This window comes from Lepidochelys olivacea (genome assembly GCF_965140295.1).
Source record: "Lepidochelys olivacea isolate rLepOli2 genome assembly, chromosome: 3".
In the NCBI taxonomy this organism is placed as follows: domain Eukaryota; kingdom Metazoa; phylum Chordata; order Testudines; family Cheloniidae; genus Lepidochelys; species Lepidochelys olivacea.
Window position 1 is genome coordinate 151,945,124 of NC_140413.1, and position 22,813 is coordinate 151,967,936.

The 22,813-nt window shown below is 42.3% G+C and overlaps 1 protein-coding gene across 1 annotated transcript in view; it reads left to right on the forward strand.

Annotated features, from left to right (window-relative positions):
* Nucleotides 1-22,813, forward strand: part of DNAH8 (dynein axonemal heavy chain 8) — a 589,186-nt gene that overhangs the window by 556,844 nt on the left and 9,529 nt on the right. Inside the window, exons 86-91 of the mRNA XM_084624647.1 lie at nucleotides 5,690-5,806; nucleotides 7,287-7,388; nucleotides 7,948-8,108; nucleotides 15,437-15,593; nucleotides 20,434-20,586; nucleotides 20,687-20,876. Coding sequence (XP_084480773.1) covers nucleotides 5,690-5,806; nucleotides 7,287-7,388; nucleotides 7,948-8,108; nucleotides 15,437-15,593; nucleotides 20,434-20,586; nucleotides 20,687-20,876 — 880 coding nt within the window. The remainder of the gene's footprint in view (nucleotides 1-5,689; nucleotides 5,807-7,286; nucleotides 7,389-7,947; nucleotides 8,109-15,436; nucleotides 15,594-20,433; nucleotides 20,587-20,686; nucleotides 20,877-22,813) is intronic.

Sequence of the window (22,813 nt, forward strand, 5' to 3'; positions counted from 1 at the left end):
TTTTTTTTTCCAATGTAAGAGAAGACCGGCAGCCGATGGCTCACGGACCAGCATTGATCTGCGGACCACCACTTTGAGTAGCACTGCTCTAGATTCAGCTATTGCTTCCGCATGCTACTCTCAGCCATCTGACAGTGTCCCTGCTTGCTTTTTTTTTTTTTTTTTTTTTTTTTTGCCTTCTTAGATCTGGTATTGGTAGGCTGCCTCAACAAGGCCCTCAGGCCACAGAGGCTAGTCTCCCTCTAAATGTTGTAAGAAAACTAGTGACAGAAGGATGGAAAGAGCCATGATTGGACAGTTGATGAGCTGTAACTTCTGGTTTTCTGCTCAATTCTGTTCATTTTCTTATTGCATCCTCCCACCATTCCCCAATCTATTTGTTTTGACCTCCTGTTGCATCTTCTCTGTTATTTAGATTGTGAGCTCTCTGGGGCAGGGACTGTCTTCTTTATTACATGTCTGTATAGTGCTTGGTACAGTGAGGCCCTGATCCTTGATTAGAATCCCGAGTTATTATGATAATACAAATAATAATAGTATTATAATAATAACAAGGTGTTTCATTTAGGGGGTAGAGAATCCAGAACATCTCTAAAGCTTCTTTGTCATTTGGTTGAGAAGGCACTGACCATGCAGGAGAAAATTTAAATAAATACATAAATAAATAAATTCATGCCATTTTAACGAATGACTTTGTAGCTGATGTTACAAATACTGTGGATATTTCAAAATTTGTAAGCGGCCTGATCCAACAACTCCCATTCCAATCAGCTGGAGTCTTTTAATTTATTTTAATGGAGTTGAATCAGACCCACCGTTTGTGTCCAGTGAAGTGGTGGCTCACATAATTCTCTGGCTTTCCCAATGGATTGTCAAGTTTCAGAATAAAGAAAAGGTTCTCTTCCTTGCGTTTTTGGGGAGTTGGACTTTTTGATAATGACTTAGATAAAGCAGTAAGAGGTTTTCTTTCTAACTGGAGTCTTTTTGTCAGCAAAGTAAAGAAAGTCCCAAATTCAACACTTCTGTTCAGAACCAGTGAGTTTCTTCAGACAATCATACCAACATTATACATCTAACATTTGCAGCTCAGGGAACTATATATAAATATCAGCGGGACAGAGGTCAGAAGGCTTTTGGAAGGTCCTCATCCTAGTAAATCCACACTGATTTCCTGCTGCTCTCTGAACCCATTCATTCTTTTGGGGACAGAATTATCCTTTTTTTTCAGAGTGGAAAAACATACCATTAGACAAATGGATTCTGTCATTCTAACTGTTACTATATAGAATATGCCTCACTTCTCAGGAAATGTTATAAAGAGTGATGCTAATATATTTATCATCTACAAGATATCTATGCCTTTCTTCCTTTCCCTTCAGATGAGCTGAATGAAAGCACTTTCTCTGCTGTTGTTTTTAAGTGCCCAAGCATTCAGAAGACTTCACAGAAATCTTGACTCTCAAATGGCTTAACTGGCTTTTGGAGCATAGCAAATTCAAGAAGGAATTTCTTTAGTGTATAATAGAAGCTGTGCAGCAAAGAAAAGTTTTAGTATCCACAGTTGTGCGATACTCACATCTCCATATAAGTACTGCTACATTTGTCAGAAGTATCCAACATTTAAGATCAACAACCAAAATTTTCAGTACACTGTCCTCCCTTTCAGCCTTGGTATGGCCTCAAAAATTTCCTCAAAGATTCTGATTGCAATAGTGTCTGCCCTGGGATGTTCATGTTTTTCTATATTTAGACGATTGGCTGATAAATGATAAATCTCTTCCAAAAGTTCAGATTGTGGTTACAAATGAATTATTGGGGTTTATCATGAATCTTCAAAAGAGTGTTTTAGAACCATCAAAGATTCTAGTCTATTTGGGATCTTACCTCATTACACAGGAGAGTTATGTGAATTTGTATCAGAAAAGGTTTCAGAGGATTGTTAAGCCACGGGTCTGTGCAAGACAAAGTCAGGGAATAAAAAAGACCTTTATATTAGCATATTGGAAATGGAAGCTGTTTACTTGGCATGTTTACATTTCAAGACAGATTTTTCAGAATCCAGTTTTGTCTGTTCGGACAGTTCTGAGGTGAGGTCTTATCTCAATAATTAATGAGGGACTGAGAACATAGCCATACTCAGAAAGATGGTACCCATCTTGAAATGAACAGGAAAAGAAATGCTTAGTTCCCAGCACAATCCATATTTGAATTTTGGGAAATTCAAAATCATAGTAGGTTGGCTCAGCCACTCCAGTGTGCATCCTAGGGAATGTAGCATTAGCCCAGAAATATTTCATCTGATTTGCATGATATGTGGAGTAATAGGCTTATTTAACACAAGCCACAGCTGCAAATTACTTCTCTTCTACAGTAACAGGGATCTACTAGGAATAGACACAGTCTGTTCCTTGGAATTGCAGAGTTCTCTGTGCCTTCCCTTCTTTCCCCCCTCATTCTCAGAATGCTGTGAAAAGTATGAAGAGAAAAGGCAAAGCTGCATGGTTGTGGAGAAGCTTTCTTGTGGTCTTCTTGACCCTATTGACCTAAGCAAAGCCCATGAACTCTACAGCAACTTGCTGCCAAAAAGTGATTTTTTCACTACCACTAGTAATCCATACACTTACCTGATTACTATTATTTTAACCAGTTCCACTAGTGTGTTAATTCTAGGCAAATTGCTTTTGGTTCCAGTGTGCACTAACAACATTTTCATCTAATTCATTTTACTGATGTCATTTGTCTGTCAAAAACAACAAGGAGTCCTGTGGCACCTTAAAGACTAACAGATATATTTGAGCATAAGCTTTCATGGATAAAAACCTCACTTCTTCAGATGCATGGAGTGAAAGTTACAGATGTAGACATAAATATACTGACACATGAAGAGAAGGGAGTTACCTCACAAGTGGAGAACCAGTGTTGACAGGATCAATTTGATCAGGGTAGATGTAGTCCACTCCCAACAATAGATGAGGAAGTGTCAATTCTAGGAGAGACAAAGCTGCTTCTGTAATGAGCCAGCCACTCCCAGTCCCTATTCAAGCCCAAATTAATGGTATTACATTTGCAATGGTGTTAAATTTGCAAATGAATTTTAGTTCTGCTGTTTCTCTTTGAAGTCCTGTTTCTGAAGTTTTTTTGTTCAAGTACAGCTACTTTCAAATCTGTTATAGAATGTCCAGGAAGATTGAAGTGTTCTCCCACTGGCTTTTGTGTGTTACCATTCCTGATGTCCGATTTGTGTCCATTTATTCTTTTACGTGGGGACTGTCCGGCTTGGCCAATGTACATGGCAGAGGGGCATTGCTGGCACACGATGGCATATATAACATTAGTGGACATGCGGGTGAATGGGCCTCTGATGATGTGGCTGATGTGGTTGGGTCCTCTGATGGTATCACTAGAGTAGATATGGGGACAGAGTAGACAATGAGGTTTGCTACAGGGATTGGTTCCTGGGTTAGTGTTTCTGTGGTATGGTGTGTAGTTGCTGGTGAGTATTTGCTTCAGGTTGTGGGGGCTGTCTGTAAGCGAGGACTGGCCTGTCTCCTAAGGTCTGTGAGAGTGAGGGATCGTTTTCCAGGATAGGTTGTAGATCGTTGATGATGTGCTTGAGAGATTTTAGCTGGGGGCTGTACATGATGGCCAGTGGTGTTCTGTTATTTTCCTTGTGGGACCTGTCCTGTAGTAGGTGATTTCTGGGTACCCGTCTTGCTCTGTCAGTCTGTTTCCTCACTTCCCTACGTGGGTATTGTAGTTTTAAGAATGCTTGATAAAGATCTTGTAGGTGTTTGTCTCTGTCTGAGGGATTGGAGCAAATTCGATTGTATCTTACGGCTTGGCTCTAGACAATGGATCATGTGATGTTTCCTGGATAGAAGCTGGAGGCATGTAAGTAAGTATAGTGGTCAGTAGGTTTCCGGTATAGGGTGGTGTTTATGTGACCATCACTTATTTGCACTGTAGTGTCCAGGAAGTGGATCTCTTGTGTGGACTGGTCCAGGCTGAGGTTGATGGTGGGGTGGAAATTGTTGAAATCCAGGTGGAATTCTTCAAGCGCCTCCTTCCCGTGGGTCCATATGATGAAGATGTCATCAATGTAGCGTAAGTAGAGGAGGGGTGCTAGGGGGCAAGAGCTGAGGAAGCGTTGCTCTAAGTCCGCCATAAAGATGTTGGCATACTGTGGGGCCATGCGGGTACCCATAGCGGTGCCATTGACTTGAAGGATAAGTTGTCCCCAAATCTAAAATAGTTGTGGGTGAGGACAAAGTCATGAAGCTCAGCCACCAAGTGTGCCATGGCCTCATCAGGGATACTGTTCTTGACAACTTGTAGTCCAGCTTGTCTGTCAATCACCTGTAGAGAGAAGAGAAGCCATGGATTAGTGGTCTCTCAGAAATCCATTTCAAGGTAGAGAAAATTCCAGTTAGGTCAATATATATAACTCTCAGTACACATAGGCAGCAGATCTGATAAGTAAGGTACCAATTTTTACATAGTTTTTTTCTGACCATAACCACACTTCAACGTATTAGGTGACTGGCATGTTGAAGTCAATAGGAGTTTTGTCCATTAACTTCAGTGTGGCCAGGGTTTTACCCATTTACTGTTGCTAACTGGGAAGTTATGTTGTTTGAGATGCCTAATAAATGTGCTATCTCTGATTTTAAAAAATGTAAGTACAGTATTCCACAGCTCCGTCTTTATCTTGTTGTATTTCTTTGCTTCTACATTTTTGACAGTTTTTAGAAGGAGCAAAATAGCATGCAACAGCCATTTACAAGGAGGGCACAAATGTACATGTTCACACAAAGGAATAAAAATAACAGACTAATACATATCTGAGATTCCTAGGAGCCATATAAGAAGATTGTCAGCAAATCACAGGCCTACACCACATGAGGAGTTTAAAATGTGGTTGTGAGGGATGTGAGGCTGTTCAGTGTTTTATAATGCCTTCATTCTAAGGATTACTTCTCCATATTTTAGAGATAACTATTTTTCTTTTTACGGGTAGATTTACACTTACATTTACAAAGAAGCATACAATGTTAACCTGAAACATTAATAATGAAGGATCTGAGATAACATAAGGGAGGTAGACGGGTAGCCATACCATGTGTAAAAGTGGTAAGAACTTTGAAAGGCATCAGAGAAGGAATTAAGGCAAAAGGGACAAGCTAAGTGCACTTGAGCAACTCAGTGTCATAATATGAAACTGAAAAATTAAAACTACCTTTAGCAAATAGACCATATATAGAAAAAAAGAAAGATTATATCCTGATTGGCAGATGTGCTGAGTCTATTGAAGTCAGTGGGAACTGCAAGTGCTCATCATGTCTGAAAATTAGGCCAAGTATAGTACTTAACATAACAAACTCTATCATCCTGATCTAGCAATAGAGACATAGGAGATTTTAAAACCCAGGGCTATTAAGATGATTGGGATGGGTAGTGATAAATGTTTTTGTTGTTTTTCCTTCACATGTTGTTCCAATATGCTGCACCTGAAACCCATTTTTAATTATTAATGCCACAAAGGAATGCATAATGGGGTATTTGGACTGGGTCATTTATTGACTATAATCTTTAATTCCAGTTTAATTTAATCAGAAATAATAATGAAACAACACAGTGAGTAAATTTAAAGAAAACAGACTGACTATTTATTTTCAATGGTATTCTTAAGGAACGACGCAAGTTTGGCCCTTTGGGTTGGAATATTCCCTATGAATTCAACTCTGCTGACTTTACAGCCAGTGTTCAGTTTATACAGAATCACTTAGATGAATGTGACATCAAGAAAGTGAGTCATATTTATGTGAACAGTATCTATAATTGCTTCTAATTCATATAGTTCTGTTTATATTGTGAAAAATACTTACTCTTTCAGTCATACGAATAGTGACCAAAATGTCAATTCTGAAGCACAGTCAGTCTAGTACGGACACTATTATCCACATGAAAACTGTAGCAAAAAAAAAAAATTAAAATTAATTGAAAAAGCATTAAGTATTTTCTCATCAGTCACTATAGGTCAAATTCTGCAGTTCTTACTCAGCCCATATTCCCATGGACTACAATATGAGTTCTGGTTAGAGACTTCAGAATTTGATCTTGCAATTTCAGCATTCTATTTAAAATATGACTGCCTTTGAACAATTACTGGTTAATGTTGATTTCTGTTTTTAAGTATATTATATTACAGAACATAAAGAAACTATGCAGATAAACTACATGTCTATAGTTACTTGCATTTCAGTCAAATTGGTTCAGTTTGTTCATAATAAAATTAAAAATGCCATTTAAGACTTCATCAACTGAGTATTTCTAATATTTCCTTTGATTCATAGTATCCAACTTTTTCATCCGTAAGGCCTACCTTATTGTTTCAAAGAGAGCAAGGGCAACAGTTCAGGGTAGAATCTCTACCATGCTCTGCTCCTTTTGTGATGCTTAGGCAGTGAAATCATCCACAAATCCCCTGCAGGGATTTTCTCTAGCACAGAGGAGTCTCTCGCATGCATAGAGCATGTTTGTTTCCTACACCTCCCTCTCCACAGTCTCTTGGATAGAAAGGGGGAATAGTTAGAGCACACTGAACTCTGATTATCCCCAATTTGTATATAGTCTCTTGGGGACTACAGAGAGCCAGTACAAATAAGAGCAATCCTCAGACTGCTCAAATCTGTGATGGGATTGGGGCAGAGAATCCAGGAGCTATAATTGGTTATTGTTTCTCATCTTCTCCTATTTTGCCCTCTCCTGGGGTGCTGTGGATGGCTGTGTCAGTGAGGGAAACCATCCTTTGCTGAACATTCCCTTAGGTTCTGACAAGTCAAACTTCTATCCTGTTCTCCTTAGGCTCCCAAGGTGTAGTGCACAGAAGCAGGTAGTGGAACAGCCATCTTCTGCAATGCATCAGGAGGCCAGTGGGAGAGTGGCTGAGAAAGGAGGAAGAGACCACAGCTGTTCAAAGGGCTTCCAAACCACACCATATCTGCTTTTAGGACTACAAAGGAGGTGGTGGGAGGTTTTTGGGGAGGCAAAGCCTCCATGTCATGACAGGACCAATTCTAATACTTGAGTTTAAAAATTATAGGACATGGTTCAGGGAATATATTTGAAATTTGTGATTAAATTTTATCTTCTAAACACAGTCATTCTTGAGGGTCACAATTTAGAGCCTCAAGGACTACCAGGGTCCCCCAAACCTACTGGTTGGACACCACTGCCATAGATGGATATTGATTGTAACTACAGTATTTTATTTTATTTGTATCTAGGGTATATCATGGAGCACAGTACGATACATGATTGGAGAAGTGCAATATGGAGGTCGGGTCACTGATGATTATGATAAGCGTCTTCTTAATTGTTTTGCAAGAGTAAGAGAGCTTGAAAATACAGTTTTGTCATTATAAAGAAAATCTGGCAACAGTATCAATATTCATTTTTACTAAAATATATAATGTGATTTGTGATTTTTGCAGTTAGATTTCATGAAGTGAATATTTAAGTCAATATTGCAATTACATTATATGAAGAGAATCATCTAGAGTGTCAGAACTCTTGTTTCTGGTGGGTTTTTATCTCTTCAACACTCTACTTTGTAAAAGCCTTGCCTTGTGGGTAAAGTATACAAATTATCCTTCCTAGCCCATGAGATCCTCCTCCTTGAATAGCCCTCTTAAAATAGGAGCATGCACACTTTTTAATAAAGAAAAATAATTTACCCAACTTGAACTCAACTTTTGAAGGAATCACTTTGTAATGACACAGCCTTATTTTTGTTTTAGAGTAAAATGACTGGTTTTAGCCCAACTATAATTCTAACTTCTCAAGAAGACTGAAGAAAATAAATGCAAGGTGAAATAACTGTATGAAATGGCAAAGTTATCCAAAGTTTTGATTTCTCTAAGTGTGTCTTTTCTTTATTTTGCACAGGTGTGGTTCAGTGAAAAGATGTTTGAGAGCACATTTTGTTTCTACACTGGATATAAAATCCCAGTATGCAAAACTCTGGATCAGTATCAGGAGTACATTCAGACCCTCCCTGCCATGGATAGCCCAGAAGTCTTTGGTCTTCACCCAAATGCTAACATCACGTAAGTGGGTCTCAAACATTATGACGCTGAGGATTTTTCTTTTAATTTTTGAAAACAGTCAGAGCCCTATCAAATATATTTGAGTAAAAGCATACATTTTGCAGGGAAACTCTTGGGCTTGCGTGGAGTCCACTGCCTAAGGAAGCTTTTATGGACTCTTTGAAAGCCACAGTTTTCAATTTAAAAACATCTTTTTCAAAATACCCCCTGTGGTAATGTACATATAGACTGAGAGCAGTCTAGCAGCTTTATGGCTTATCTCTAATAACAATTTTACCTATTCTTTTAAAGCAATCACTTCCTTTCAAAAACAATGAAAGTAAAGTCATAGAAGTCTTTTTTGAATTCTGCTAACATTAGCCAACCTGTGTATTGTAAAATTATTCATGTTTATATTAATATGTGCATTCACTTACAGATACCATGCAATTCAATAATAAAAAGTTGGTAATGTTTGCATTCTGCTGCTCCATGCTTCCAATTCATACACCTTTTTTGCTCCTATACACATTTTTGCCAAATAATTCTTTGGGTGACACTTTCTTTACAGTATGCCTTTTGATGTAACAGTAACCTTTGTTGCCATCTCTCTTGTATATTTCCATAATTCCATTATTTAAAAGTGGCTTTTTGGCATCACTTAGTACCCACTCAGTTTTAATTTTTGTCTTTCACTTATTCCCTTTTTGATTCACAAACAATATATGCAACATCTTGATTTTTATTTTCTTCAACTAATATCATATGATCTCTAACAAGATATAATGAATCATCATTTTTCCTTGCAGTTCCTATAATTCTGTCATGAATTATGTCGTTTGCAAGATATTCATACTCATTGTTTCTAGGGCTGTTATAAACTGCTCAAATGTTTCATTTTCATTTTTTAAGAAGTGTTAAACACCTGGTATTCAAATGTGATCTAGTTCTATGAACCCAATATTGTCTAGAATTTTTGTTCAGGGCATGGTTTTGCACATTTCTTTATCCTCCGTTTTAAGGTGCAGATTCTTAGCCATTTTGTGCAGTCACTGAAGGCACAAATATGCACTATTGTGATTTTTATATGGTCCCATCACCACAGTATATCACAGTGCCAATATCACAGGAATCCTAGGAGAATGGCACACCACCTTAGAGTCCACTGATCCAGGTACATCTATAGAAGGAAAGGAGCTGGAAGAGAAGCAGCTATCTTCCTCTTTCATTCCTGCTCCAATGCATTCAGACCCCCTACAACTGGATAAATGGTCCACCAAGATGAGTTGTGATTTACTCCAATCCAGAGCTGAAATAAGTCCTGGGGAGAACTACTTTGGATTTGTAATGGGGGAGTTAAAGAGAACTCACTCAGAAAATGAGCATTGACTCTGGTGCTGCTAGAGGGATTCCTAGAGAGACCTAAGCTGCGTATAGCTCTGTTCTGGAATCTTTCACTTCTCCCCAGCACTGGTTTTTATCCTCCTCTTGGTGCATCTTTTTCTTAGAGACTCCAACTAGCAGAGTGAGTGAGCATCAGCCTCTGGTGACTTACCTTGTAAAATTTGGTATATAAAGATGGATAAGGTGATGCTGTGGACCAATCTGATATTTTTCTTCAAGGTGAAGTTGGAGTTGCATCTTAATGAGTTTATTACTTGGCCTGCATTCGTTCTATGCCAGCATCCCCTTCTTCATAATAAAAAGGTCCTTGGGGCTCTCTTTGGGGCAGATTAGAGTCTTTAGAAAGTCCACCCAATTTTTTGTTTCTTATGACACCGATTTGTTGGGCAGTCCCAGCACTGCCCAGCAAATCGGTGTCATAAGAAACAATGGGAGATGTTAAAATAGATGTCAAAATGCATCTCCAATTATTATAACCTGGCCAGCATGAAATAGGGAATGGCCAGTTTAAGGCTTACGCAATCAGAGGCAAGGCTGTCACTAATACTGCATGTCCTAGGGATGTCTCCATTGCAGCAACTGTACAACAGCAATATGGTCCTTTCCTACTAGGAGGCTGTCCTGATTAGTGATGGACAATCTTGGTGTTGCTGGTGTTTGGGAGACACCCATGTGCTGGCCAGGTATAAGATCCATTCCTCACCAACTTCCATGGGACATGAATTGGTACTGCAGGAGTTTAGATATTCAAATGATTTTGTTGTGTCAGATCAGCCAGAATTTCCATTATGTACTGCTTCTACCTTTCCGCATCAAGATCTTCTGGGTCAACCTCCTTCTACCCTGATGTCGACCATTCAGGGTGAACAGTTATCACCCACCCACCCACACCCGGAATTTGATGACAATGAATCTTCTGATTTATAGATCTTAATTCAGGGTTCTCCTGTCTGTTAGGCAAGACAGCATTCTCCTACCTATTCTGAGAGAATGGAGGACAGATGACATTGTCTCCCATCTACCTGGGGTGACCAACAGTGGATGCCTCCTCCCTTGCCTTATGGGCCACCCTAGTGGTCTTATTGGGACCCCTATGCACCACCAAAATTCCTAAGAGTGCCAAGTCACTCTCACAGGATGCATAGGCAGACCCATTCCTCTGAGCCCTCATTCCCAGTTCGCCAACAAGAGCCAGTGGAGGAGATCTTTGAGAAGCAGGAGGCAAGGGGTGACAGGGAAGTAATACCTCACCCAAGTATTTCCTTGTCATTACCAGGTGAGTCTGTAGTGCCATCACCACCTTCCATAGCAGATGACTTTAGACAATCCCAGGAGCTGATGAAATGTATCACAGATACACTTCAAGTCCCTCTAGAAGAGATCCAGGACTCTCATCATAAGCTCCTGGACATTTTACATACTTTAGCTCTGCACATGTGGTGCTCCCTGTGAATTAGGTTTTACTAGAGCCTGTTAGGTCCACTAGTTTTGATGGCTTGATTGAGAGCCCGAACCATCCACTCCATAGGAATCTACTGCTGCACTATCCTCCCTCCTTCCTTCCTTTGGATACTATCGTTCCTATTTCCAACCTCCATGGGAGAGAATACAATCTGACAAACATGTTTTGGAGGTCATAACATCTGGTTATTCCGTCCTTGTCACTGCCATTCTCCCCCACCCCATCCCTTTTTAGGGACCCTTCGCACAATCGGTTGCTTTTTTCCACATTTACTGGTCATAGAACCAGTTTCAGTTCAGCAGAGGGATCAGGGTTTCTATTCCAAGTACTTTCTGGTCCTCAAAAAGACTGGAGATGGAGACCAGTATTAGAACTCAGACATCTAAACAACAGCATGAAACAGCAGAAATTCAGGATGATGACCCTTGCAGCTATAATTCCCTCCCTACTTTCCAGGGATTGGTTTTTGACTCTTGACCTTCAGGAGGTGTATTTTCATGTCAAAATTCATACCTCTCACAAGAGGCATCTTCATTTTACGGTTAACCATGATCACTTCAAGTGTCATGTGCTTTGTTTTGGTCTCTGCTCTGCACCAAAGGTACTCTCAAAGATCATGGTGGTTGTTGCTGCCTACCTACGTCAACTCATGATTGTCTTCCTTTATCTCTATGATTGGTTTCTCAGGGATCAGTCTTACCAAGAGGTCCTATTGGCAGTACAAATGACCTGGTCTCTGTTTCACAGTTTAGGCCTCCAACTCAATGTTAAAAAGTTAAGTTTGACAGCAGTATTTCACAGGAGCTTCTCTGGATGCTGTGACAATCAGGCATTACCTTGCTACGGACAGGTTCATATCCTTAAAAAAAAATCTCATTTCAAAGAATCAGATAAGTTCTCAAACCTTGACAAGAATTTGTCTTCAACTATTCGGTCATATGGCAGCTTGTACCTTCATAACCCAACATACAATTTATACCTTCAGTGCTTCCAGGGATGGCTCAGGACAGGTTGTGTACAGAACAAACACAGTCTGGACAAACAGGTGTCCTTGTTGGGTTCTGGAGTCACGCAGTTGGTGGAAGGACCTCTCCAAGGTTTGTATGGGAGTCCCTTTTGTTCAGGCTCCTCCTACCATCATTATAACATCAAATTCATCCTTCTTGGGATGCGGGCTGAGGCTGATGAATCTTTTTCCACAGATTAGAAAGCTTACTCCAATATTGGACTTAAAACTTGTCCTTAATTGCCTGAAGAAACATCCTTTCAAACCATTAGCTACATGTTTGTTGCTGCACCTATCCAGGAAAACAGCTTTCTTGGTGGCCATCACTTCTGCCTGGTGGATCAGAGAAATGGGGGCTTTAATGACAGATCCCCCTTTTTACAAAATTCTTCAAAGAAAAGATCACATTACAACCACATCCTAAGTTTCTACTTAAAGTGTCTTCTGAATTTCATGTTAACTAAACTGTCATCTCCTAGTTTTTTCCTGAAACCACATGAGACTAAGCAGGGAAATGCCCTCCATACCTTGGATATTAGAAAGGCATTAGCCTCTTATCTGTACAGAACCAACCCGTTCCAAAAGTGTCTCAAACTGTTTCAGTTGTGAACAGATCCAAAGCATCCACTGTCTCCACCCAAAGACCTTTGTGGTGGATCTCTGGGTATATTATTTCATGTTATGACTCTGTCAACATTCAACCTCCTTCTAGAGTGTTATCTCATTGGTCTCAATCTACTTTTATGGCATTATTCAAGATGCTCCAGTTGCTGAAATTTTCAGAGCTGCAACCTGGACTCCAATGCATATTTTTTCCAAGCATTATGCTTTGATTCATGCCTCTAGATCAGAGGCGGCAGTTGGCAATGCAGTTCTGTCATCAGTGTTAGACTCTGCCTTTCAGCTTCCTCCTCCCTGTGTGGATACTGCTTGGGAGTCATCTAAAGTGAAGCAGCCATACCTTATTTGAAGAAGGAAAGATTGTTCAGTAACTGGAGTTCTACGGGATGTGTTTCCCTGTGTATGCTGCACTACTGGCCTTCCTTCCCCTCTGCTTCAGAGTTTCCTCTGCAGGATTTTGCAGTAGAGAAGGAACTGAGGTTGGGTCACCAGTGCAGCCCTATATAGCCTCAGTACAGTGCATGAGGATGTTTTAAGGCGCATGCGCAGGCCAAACAGGCACCACTACAAAAAATCTTCGATCAAAGACGCATGGAGCTGTCGATCAATGGTGCATGGGAGCACATACACACCTGAAGTGCAGCACCTGTGGGGGACATGTCTCTAATAATTCCAGTTTCTGCACAATGTGAGTAACCTCTCCTTTTGTTTTGATTTGGGGACGGGACATATTTTTATATTTTTTTAATTTTTATATTTGCAATGTATTATATTTTTAAAATATTTTTTGAATTGACATCATCAGAGCTTCATCTTCCATGCATGTAAAGGAACTGACTGCAATGTTGGGATAGTGGTACTTATAACCTGTTAGGAATGACATATGACGTCCTGACTCATACGCTAACCTTGTACCACTACTCTTAGGAGTCAGAATTCTTTAAAAACTTGCACTAAGAATCTAAGACACAAAAGTAAGTATTTCTGTCTAAATGATATCTTCAGAAAAACAGAATAACAAGTAATTCTCCTAGTTTTTCTCATTTATAGACTTTTTAAATTTTATTCACAAACTGTTTATGCTGAACTGCTATAGCTATTTTCTCCAATGTTATAATTTCTAAAAAAGCTTAGCTGCTTTGAGAGTTCACATACATCCATCTTTCAGCACAATCTTTAGTTTTATTTCTTATATAACTATATATGAGACAAACTAGTGGATGGAGATGGGTGTCATCTGAAAGTGGATAGGCAAAACTGACATGTAAAGTTATGCTCCGAGTCAGTGTACAAGTTCATGTGTATTTGACTTGGAGGATAGGCAATGGCAGCCCTGCAACACCAGGACAGACTTCTCTTGGTAATAAACTGGTTTTATTCAGACTCTCTCTTGTACATCCTTATGACTACGTAGCAGTATAACAAAAGTACTTCTGTGACTGTACTGGTGTTGTAGGGCTGGCATTGACTACCTTCTTTTTGGATCAAATATAGCATATATTTATTCACTTCTTTATATTGTCTCAAAGCATAACCTTACACTAGCACTGCACATGCTGTATCTATTCTGTAGATAAGGGATTTTAATCGCCAGTGTTGTAAATCCAGAAATTTTTACCATCAATCCTGTAGTGCCTTGTAAAAGAATGGATTTACTATTTAATAAGGGCCTTTACATCTAGCCTTGTGTAATGGGAACAGTATGCATAGCTCTTCCCCACCTCACTCCCCAAGAAGCAGCCTGTTAAGGTTCCTTCCCCACTCTGAACTCTGGGGTACAGATGTGGGGACCTGCATGAAAGACCCCCTAAACTTATTTTTACCAGCTTAGGTTAAAAACTTTTCCAAGGCACAAGGTATGCTGCAGGGAAAAGGACCACTTGGAGTTCCTCTTCCCCCAGCTATCCCCCCAAGCCCTTACACTCCCTTTCCTGGGGAGGCTTGAGAATAAACAAGTTGAGCACAGACCAGCTTGCGCTTCTTAGGACCCTAAGAACCCAATCAGATTTTTTAAAAAACAGAACTTTATTAGAAGAACAAAACAAAGATAAAATAAACACTCTGTAAAATTAGAATGGAAGATAATCTCACAGGCAGTCAGATTTAAAACATTTCTCTAGGCAAAACCTTAAGTTACAAAAAGACACAAAAACAGGAATACACATTCCCCCCAGCACAGCGAATTTACAAGCCAAAACAAAGAAAACCTAATACATTTTTTAGCTAGATTACTTATTAACTTTACAGGAGTTGAAGGGCTTGCATCCCTAATCTGTTCCCGGCAAAGGTATTACACAAACAAAAGCCTTCCCCCCCAAATTTAAAAGTATCTTGTCCCCTTATTGGTCATTTTGGGTCAGGTGCCAGCGAGGTTTTCTTAGCTTCTTAACCCTTTACAGGTAAAAGGATTTGCCTCTGGCCAGGAGGGATTTTATAGCACTGTATACAAAAAGGTGGTTACCCTTCCCTTTATATTTATAACACAGCTCAAGGACAGTAATTCTTGGCCACAAATCCTTCCCTTCTTCAAGCCAGCACATTGAGGGAAAAGATTCAAGGCTTTGCTCTCTCCTTACCCTCTTGTTAACAGAGTGGAATAATATCCCTGTGGAACCTGCTGTTCCTCCTATTCCTTACGTAGAAATCTGAGGTCACACAAAGGTCCCCTACCCTACTGCATGCTCAGTATGCTCAGCACTGGAAAACAATCTCTACCCTGAGGAGTTCACAATCTAGTTGATAACCTAATAGGTGTTTTCCATTTTCTACTTCTATGATTCTACAAAGCATAAAGTTTAGCTGTAAAGAAGCTATGTAATTTATGAAATATTCTTAATGATTTAATATTCCTCTCAGATATCAGAGTAACACCGCAGCCAGTGTTCTTAACACCATCACTAATATTCAACCTAAGGAAAGTGGAGGTGGAGCTGGAGAAACTCGTGAAGCCATTGTATTCCGATTAGCTGAAGATATGCTGGGCAAACTGCCTCCTGATTATATACCCCATGAGGTAAACTAGTCTGTTTTTTTTTTATTTCTTCTTCGAGTGATTGCACATGTGCATTCCATTCTTGGGTGTGCACATGCCCTGCACATCGTCACTGGAAATTTTTCTCTTAGTGGTACCTGTCTGAGTGGTTCAAGTGCCCTCTGCCATGGGCGGCGAGTTTTATGGGCCCGTGGTGCCTGGGCACCAGAAATATTCCTGACCCGGGGCCCGGCTCCAGCAATGTCTGAGGCCAGGTCTCTCCCTCAGCCCCGTCTTCTGCCCCACGTGTCCCCTGGGCCATTTAAAACAGCCCGGGGCCCTCACTCACCACCAGCAGCGCAGCAGATCTGAGCGGTGTCCTGCCTGCTCGCACCACGTGGCTACTGGCCCCGCCCTGCAGCCCCTGGATGGGGTGGGTCTGTGCCCCGCCCCCAAGTACCCCTGAAGCCAATAGGAAGCTGCGGAGGCGGTGCCTGGGGGTAGCAGCACATGGAGACTCCCAGCTCGCCCTGCCTAGGAGCCCCAGGTAAGTGTCGCACCCTCCCACCTCTGCACCCAAACTCTGTCCCAGAGCCTGCACCCCTCACCCTCTCCTACACCCCCACCCCTTGCCCAAGCCCAGAGCCTACACCCAGACTCCATCCCAGAGTCTAGACCCCCCACCCCCTCCTACACCACCAGAGCCTGCACCCAGCACCTAAACTCCATCCCAGAGCCTGCACCCCAGACCCCTCCCCCACCAAAACTCCATCCCAGAGACCAACCTCTCACCCGTCCTTCACCCCAAACCCCTGCCTCAGCCCAGGGCCTGCATCCCAGACCTCCTCCCCCACTCAAACTCCATCCCAGAGCCTGCACCCTCACCTCCTTACCACACACCCTCTCCTGCCCCCAACTCCTTCCCAGATCCTGCACCCCAGCCCTCCGCACTCCCTCCCAGAGCCTGCACCCAAACTCCCTCCCAGAGCCTGCACCCAAACTCCCTCCTGCATTCCCAGAGCCTTCACCAAGCACCCAAACTCTCACCCGTCCTGCACCCCAATCCCATGCCCCAGCCCAGGGCCTGCACCCCAGACCTCCTCCCCCACCCAAACTCCCTCCCAGAGCCTTAGGCAGGTGGGGGGCGGAGTTTTGGGGGGGCGGGTTCTGAGCACCACCAGAATTTCTACAAACCTGCCACCCCTGCCCTCTGCTGCTGCATGCTGCTGGTGCTGATGTAAAGGGCCCAACCAATCCCGAACCTTCTCAGTTCCTTCAGATCACCTGTGACAGTCACTGGAACTGCTCTTCTTGTTTTTGCAAGTGCTCTCAGTGGACTGTGTTCTCCTGTATTTTATTGTAAATAGTTTAGTGTTTGTTTAGTTAGTTCAGTTTTTACCCCATCTGAGGATTTCGGTTGGTTCCTGGAGCCGAGGGATGCCTTAGTTACCAGGCTTTAAGCCCTGCATTAAGGCTATGTCCAGGAGTGACCTGCACTCAAGTTGCTTGAAGTGCCTCAAGGAAACTCCTACTGGGGTAGTGTTGCCAAACTTGTAGGGACTTTAAGCCGCACACAAAGAGAGACTGTGAAGCCAGGTTAAAGTTTCTACTCATGGAGGTTGCCTTGAGCCCCCCATTTGAGCCAGGTTGGTCAGATTCGGCACCAAGTGCCTCCTATCATGTTTGAGTCCCAGCACTGCTCACCATCCCCAGTGCCTAATAAGAGGCATAAAAAGCAGACTGACAAAAGGGGGAGATCCCTGACACTGAAGCTAGGCACGGGGACAGGAGTAGATTGTGGTGGTAAAGCACTCCTCTGCTTTGGTACCATCGAAGATGGCACCATTGACTCCAGTGCCTAGGCACGTTCCATTGAGTCTGGAACCAGAAGGAGCTCCTTCCACCTCTGTGGCATCACACCATACTGACACTGTCTCGGTACTGACCATGCTGGAAGTGTTTGAGGCTGCCAGGAACCTCCTGGCTCTGTTCGTGCCTGTATTGCTGGCAGTACAAGAGTCGACACTATTAGTGCCAGTGCACACAGGAGAACCAGCAGAATCACTACAGCACTCAGAACCATGCCAGCCTCACGTACTCCTGATGGCTCATTCTTCGGTACCATCAAAGGGAAAATCTGTAACGCCCGCCTTCTCTGCAGGCCTCTCTACCAGTCACCAGCACCATCTGGAATGGTGCCTCCAGGGCCAGCAGAAAGAGAATCATTGTCTTCCAAGTCAGAGGTCAGGTCCTACATTTCCTGTTCTCAGAGCCACTCTCACTACCCCTCCTCCAGAAGTTTCTACCCTTCAAGGGATCTGGTCAAAGGAGTACCATCAAGCGGTTGGCCAGGAGGTCATTGGGTGCCTATGCCCTATCCAGTGGCCTTTTGGAATTCAGGGGGCTTTGAGCCTATTTCCAGATCCTATTCCAAGAACTCCTATTTAGTGGCATTGGAATGGCGTGCACACCTACCCACCAGGTAGCAACTGTCCCTGACTTTGGTACTGAGCCAAGTACTGGACAGCAAGAGCCAGCTCAACAGGACCGTGAAGATCAAGAAAGGGAGAAAGGGCATCCACAGGCAGTGCTGGCCTCCTCCTCCTCTTCCCTTAAAGAAGCAGTCTCGGGGTGGGGTTGGGGGGAACATGTTGCCTCCCCCACATGACTATAAGGTGCACCAGGAATTGTTAGAGGGTTTCCTTAAGGATATACATACAGGCGGAAGAAGTAAAAGAATCCTCTAATTTCCTGGTTGATATTTTAGCCACTGCAGGTCCTTAAAGAGTGGCCATGCCTTTCAATGAGACCATTATGGACTCAGTTAAGGTCTATGGCAGACTCCTGCATCCCTTTCCCCAACTTCAAAAAGGGCCGAGCACAAGTATTATGCACCTGCTCAAAGTTATGAGTTCCTTTACTCTCATCCCTGTACACCTTTCCCTCTTTCCCCCGGTAGTATCTGCTACCAATGAGAGAGAAAAAGCCTGGGGCATCTGGGCACAACCCTAAAATCAAAAGATTCAAAAAAGTTAGGCATGTTTGATAGGAAAGTTTGTTCTGTTGTGGGGTTCCAGCTCAGGATTGCAAACCATCATGCACTTTTGGGCTGGTATGACTCTAACATATGGAACTCCATGCTAAAATTTAAAAACAAGCCCCGAGAGGATGCTAGGCAGGAGTTCTCCTCACTAGTGGATGAGGGAAAGTCAGCGGAAAGGGCCTCACTATAAGCTTCTGTGGATGTGGTTGGCTCAGCAGCCAGGCTTATGGCTTTCTCAGTGGCCATGCATAGGAGCTCCTGGTTACAGTCCTCTGGGCTCCTGCCGGAGGTCCAACAGACTGGGCAGGACCATCACTTGGAGGGATCCTTGCTCCTTTTGGAGCAGACTGATGCTAAGCTCCATGGGATAAAGGCTTTGAGGGCAATATTAAAGTCCCTTGGGTGCACATCCCAGTCCCTTCCAGGAAGCAATTCAGGTCTCAGCAACCCCTTCAGTATTCTGCTCCAGCTGTCCAACAGGATCTGCAGAAAAAGAAGAGTAGAGGTTATAAGCATAGACTACCTCCTCCTTCTACTTCTGCATCAATGCCTGCCCCTCCTAGACATCCAGTTTGTTCCAAGCAGGCATTTTGATGGAACACTCAGAGATGCTGTACCAGTTCCCAGGATGCCAGACCCCATTCTTCTTTTGTCTGTAAACCACCTTTCCCATTTCCTCAGTGCTTGGTCCCATATGTTGGGGGTTAAGCACTGTGGAAGTGGGATAGATCTTCCAGTTTATTTCTATCCCTCCTTCCCAGTCCCTCTTCAGGGACACCTCACACAAAGAATTTCAGGTCCAGAAGGTTCAAACTCTCCTTCAGGTTGAAGACATAGAGGAGTTTCCACAGAATTTAAGAGGGAAGGGTTGCTACTTCCATTATTTCCTAATCCTGAAAGCCAAGGGATCCCTCAGATCTATTTTAGACCTGTCTTGGCTCAACAACTATCTCAAAAAGATAAAGTTTTGCATGGTCACCCTGGCATCCCTTATTTCCTCTCTGGATCCTGTTGACTGATATGCCACCCTTGATTTAAGAGATGCATACTTTCAAGTATCAATATACCATGGGCAAAGAAAGTTCTTCATATTCATAGTGAAACACTGGCATTACCAGTTCTTGATGCTTCCATTCAGCCTGTCAGCAGCACTCGAGTGTTCACAAAACGTATGGCTGTAGTATCGGCATTCCTCAGGAGACTAGGAGTACAGGTCTACCATTACCTGGATGACTGTCTAGTCACGGGTCAATCCAAACCTAAGGTTATATCCAGCATGGCACTGTTACCACAAATCTCCAATTACAAGCACAGGATGTCAAGCCAGCTAAAGTGGAGCACCCACAGGGACAGCCATCTTGAAGAACCTCAGTTACTGCACAAGGTGAGTAACCTTCTCTTCAGTCATGGCTTCAGCTATTGGACTGTATGAACCCATGTGCTTCACTGTCTTTGCTTACTTTCACTGTCACAAATGTTCCCCTTCCTCAAATTTCACCAGGGCCTTTTTGCCTAACTTCCTGCTTTGCAGATCTAAGAAACCATATCTTGATGATAACTCAGCCATCTAAGGAGCTGTTACAAGATCCTTGATTATTTCTTGTCAGAATCTGAATCTCTTAGAAAAAGATGGAGTCAATAAGAATATTTACTGACTTCCCTTGCGTCCCCCTTCCTCCTCCTAAAAATCCCACTGGGTTGTGTTTCCACAATCCCAAATCACAGGCCTCTCATTTATTTTTCTCAGTACTAAAAAAGCATTAAACTACCATATACAACAATACTTGCAAAACTTCAAAATGTAATTGACTTGTTTTCTCTACACTTCCTATATTTTAGGTGAAAGCCCGTTTAATAAAGATGGGACACCTTAATTCTATGAATATTTTTCTTCGTCAAGAAATTGACCGAATGCAAAAGGTTATTACAATACTCCGAAACAGTCTGAATGATCTTAAGTTAGCCATAGAAGGAACCATTATTATGAGTGAGGTGAGTACATGCGTCTTTCTCATAAAAAAGTACTCATTTTATAACTAACACATTTCAGCTGTTACAGGTAATTCATTTATTATTATTTTCACTTTTTCAGAATTTGAGAGATGCACTTGATAATATGTATGATGCTCGAATTCCTCAACTGTGGAAAAGGGTATCTTGGGATTCTTCAACACTTGGATTCTGGTTTACTGAACTCCTGGAAAGAAATACTCAGTTCCATACCTGGATATTTGAAGGGAGACCAAATGTGTTTTGGATGACTGGGTTCTTTAATCCACAAGGTGTGTACTGTCAGGATTTTGCTCATGTTTATAGTACAGTGTATTATGTTTAATCACAGTTTGATGCATTTCACTACATATGTAATTGAATGTGGTAGATGAAATAATGAGTAGTTGTTTTCTTCAATTCAGGAGTCTGGGTTATGGACCTAATGTAACAAAAATTGATAACATAGCTTCCAAAGAAAATATATTTTTATTTCCTGGTTTCCTTATGACTTGTAACGTTTCATCTAATTTTAAATTGCAAGTTACAAGTACTGGAGAGTTGCATTCTGCCGCAACAGGTAATTTAGCAACTGCACAGTAGCAAAAACAGATATGAGTACATTGTAAGGGAACCAGTTTTGTACATCGTAGAGAGATGTTATTTGTTGGCTTGTTTTGTTAATCTAGATCAGATTGGTTCATTATAGGTAGGAGGTGGAACCCTCTCTCTTTCATTCTAAGCTACCACTCTTACAATGTAAACTCTTTGAGTCAGATAATATATTTTACTCTCTGATTTGTAAAGTGCCACATACATTTGCAATATTACATAAATAAACAGTAGTAATGAAAACCTATTATGTAAATATTCCACCAGGGACAAATCTTTTCTTGACTTCTCAGTCAAGGCACCTTCAACCACTATTGGCACCTTCAACCACTTCATACATCTTGATATCCTGTCCTCTATTGGTCAACTTCTCGCGAGGACATTGTTGCAAGCTTCACTAGATGCCACTGACACAGCTGCCTGCTCCATCTCAACAGCAGCGGTGCTGCAGGGGCTTCCCAGCTTTACCTTTCTGGCTTTCCAAGGGAGGTCCAGTCCACTGTGGAGGACCTTCCTTTCAAAGCATCCAGATTATCTGCAGAAGAGGCAGATGAATCCCTCCATACACTAAAAAAATTCCAGAGCCACTTTGCACTCGCTGGAAGTTTACACACTTGCACAAAAAAAGGAGCTATAGTAAATCCCAGATGGCACAGAGATCCCAGCTGCCTCAATTGCCTCCTCCCAGGGGATGTACGTCCCTTCTCCCCTTCTCCCCCCTTGAACACCGCGGTCTCAATTTACACACAATTGCTGGCCTTGTTGGAGACTCGTACTGTTCGAGGGTACATACGTCACATGCCTGATGGAGGGTGCTCTGTCAGGACGTGCAATGTTATGTGCAACGAGGAAGTGGGACCACCAGTTCACACTGCCTACCGCTCACGTACCCAGCCAGTTCTGGGCTTAACTCATGGCTGTTCGCTTGCTGGTGGTTTGTCCAAGTGCTCCATAACACAGCCCTTAGTTAAACAGTATATAACCCTCTGATACTCGTCTCCCTTCCCAACTGGTACCCCTTTTTAACCCCTATGCTTGGATTACGTGTGTCTAGGTTCCTTTTCACTTAAATTTTAAAAAGCAGGAGCAAAATGTGTCTAAAAGGGATGAGAGACTTCTATCCCTAGCCTAATGAGGTGGTAAATTCAACATACTAACCTCTCTTTGGATGTCAGTCTCTGGCTCCCAATCAGTTCACAAACTTGCATCCCATCCTCATCGTCATCTGAAGGAACAGAAATGGACACTGTACAGAGTCAAGCACAAGGGTTTATTACGCACAGCACTGGCAGAGTGTCACTTTGCTTATCAGGCTCAGCGAGACACTGCTAAACAATTGATTACAATAGATTATATAGGGTGCTTATGGGCGGAGAGAAGAGATGGGGTGGGAGTTCCCGAGCCCCTGGATAGGTTCTAGCAGCCAGACAAGATTAGCACAATAAACCAATAGTCTAAAAGATTACATAATGACTCCGCCCATAGCTCAGGTTAACATGTTGCTAATACACAGGTGTTTTCCCTCAAACTTTTCCTATTGCAATGTGTAGGTTAAATCCTGATTTTTGGGGTCTATCGGAATGAGGTAGTTCTTCTGGTTGGCCAACAGGTACATTCC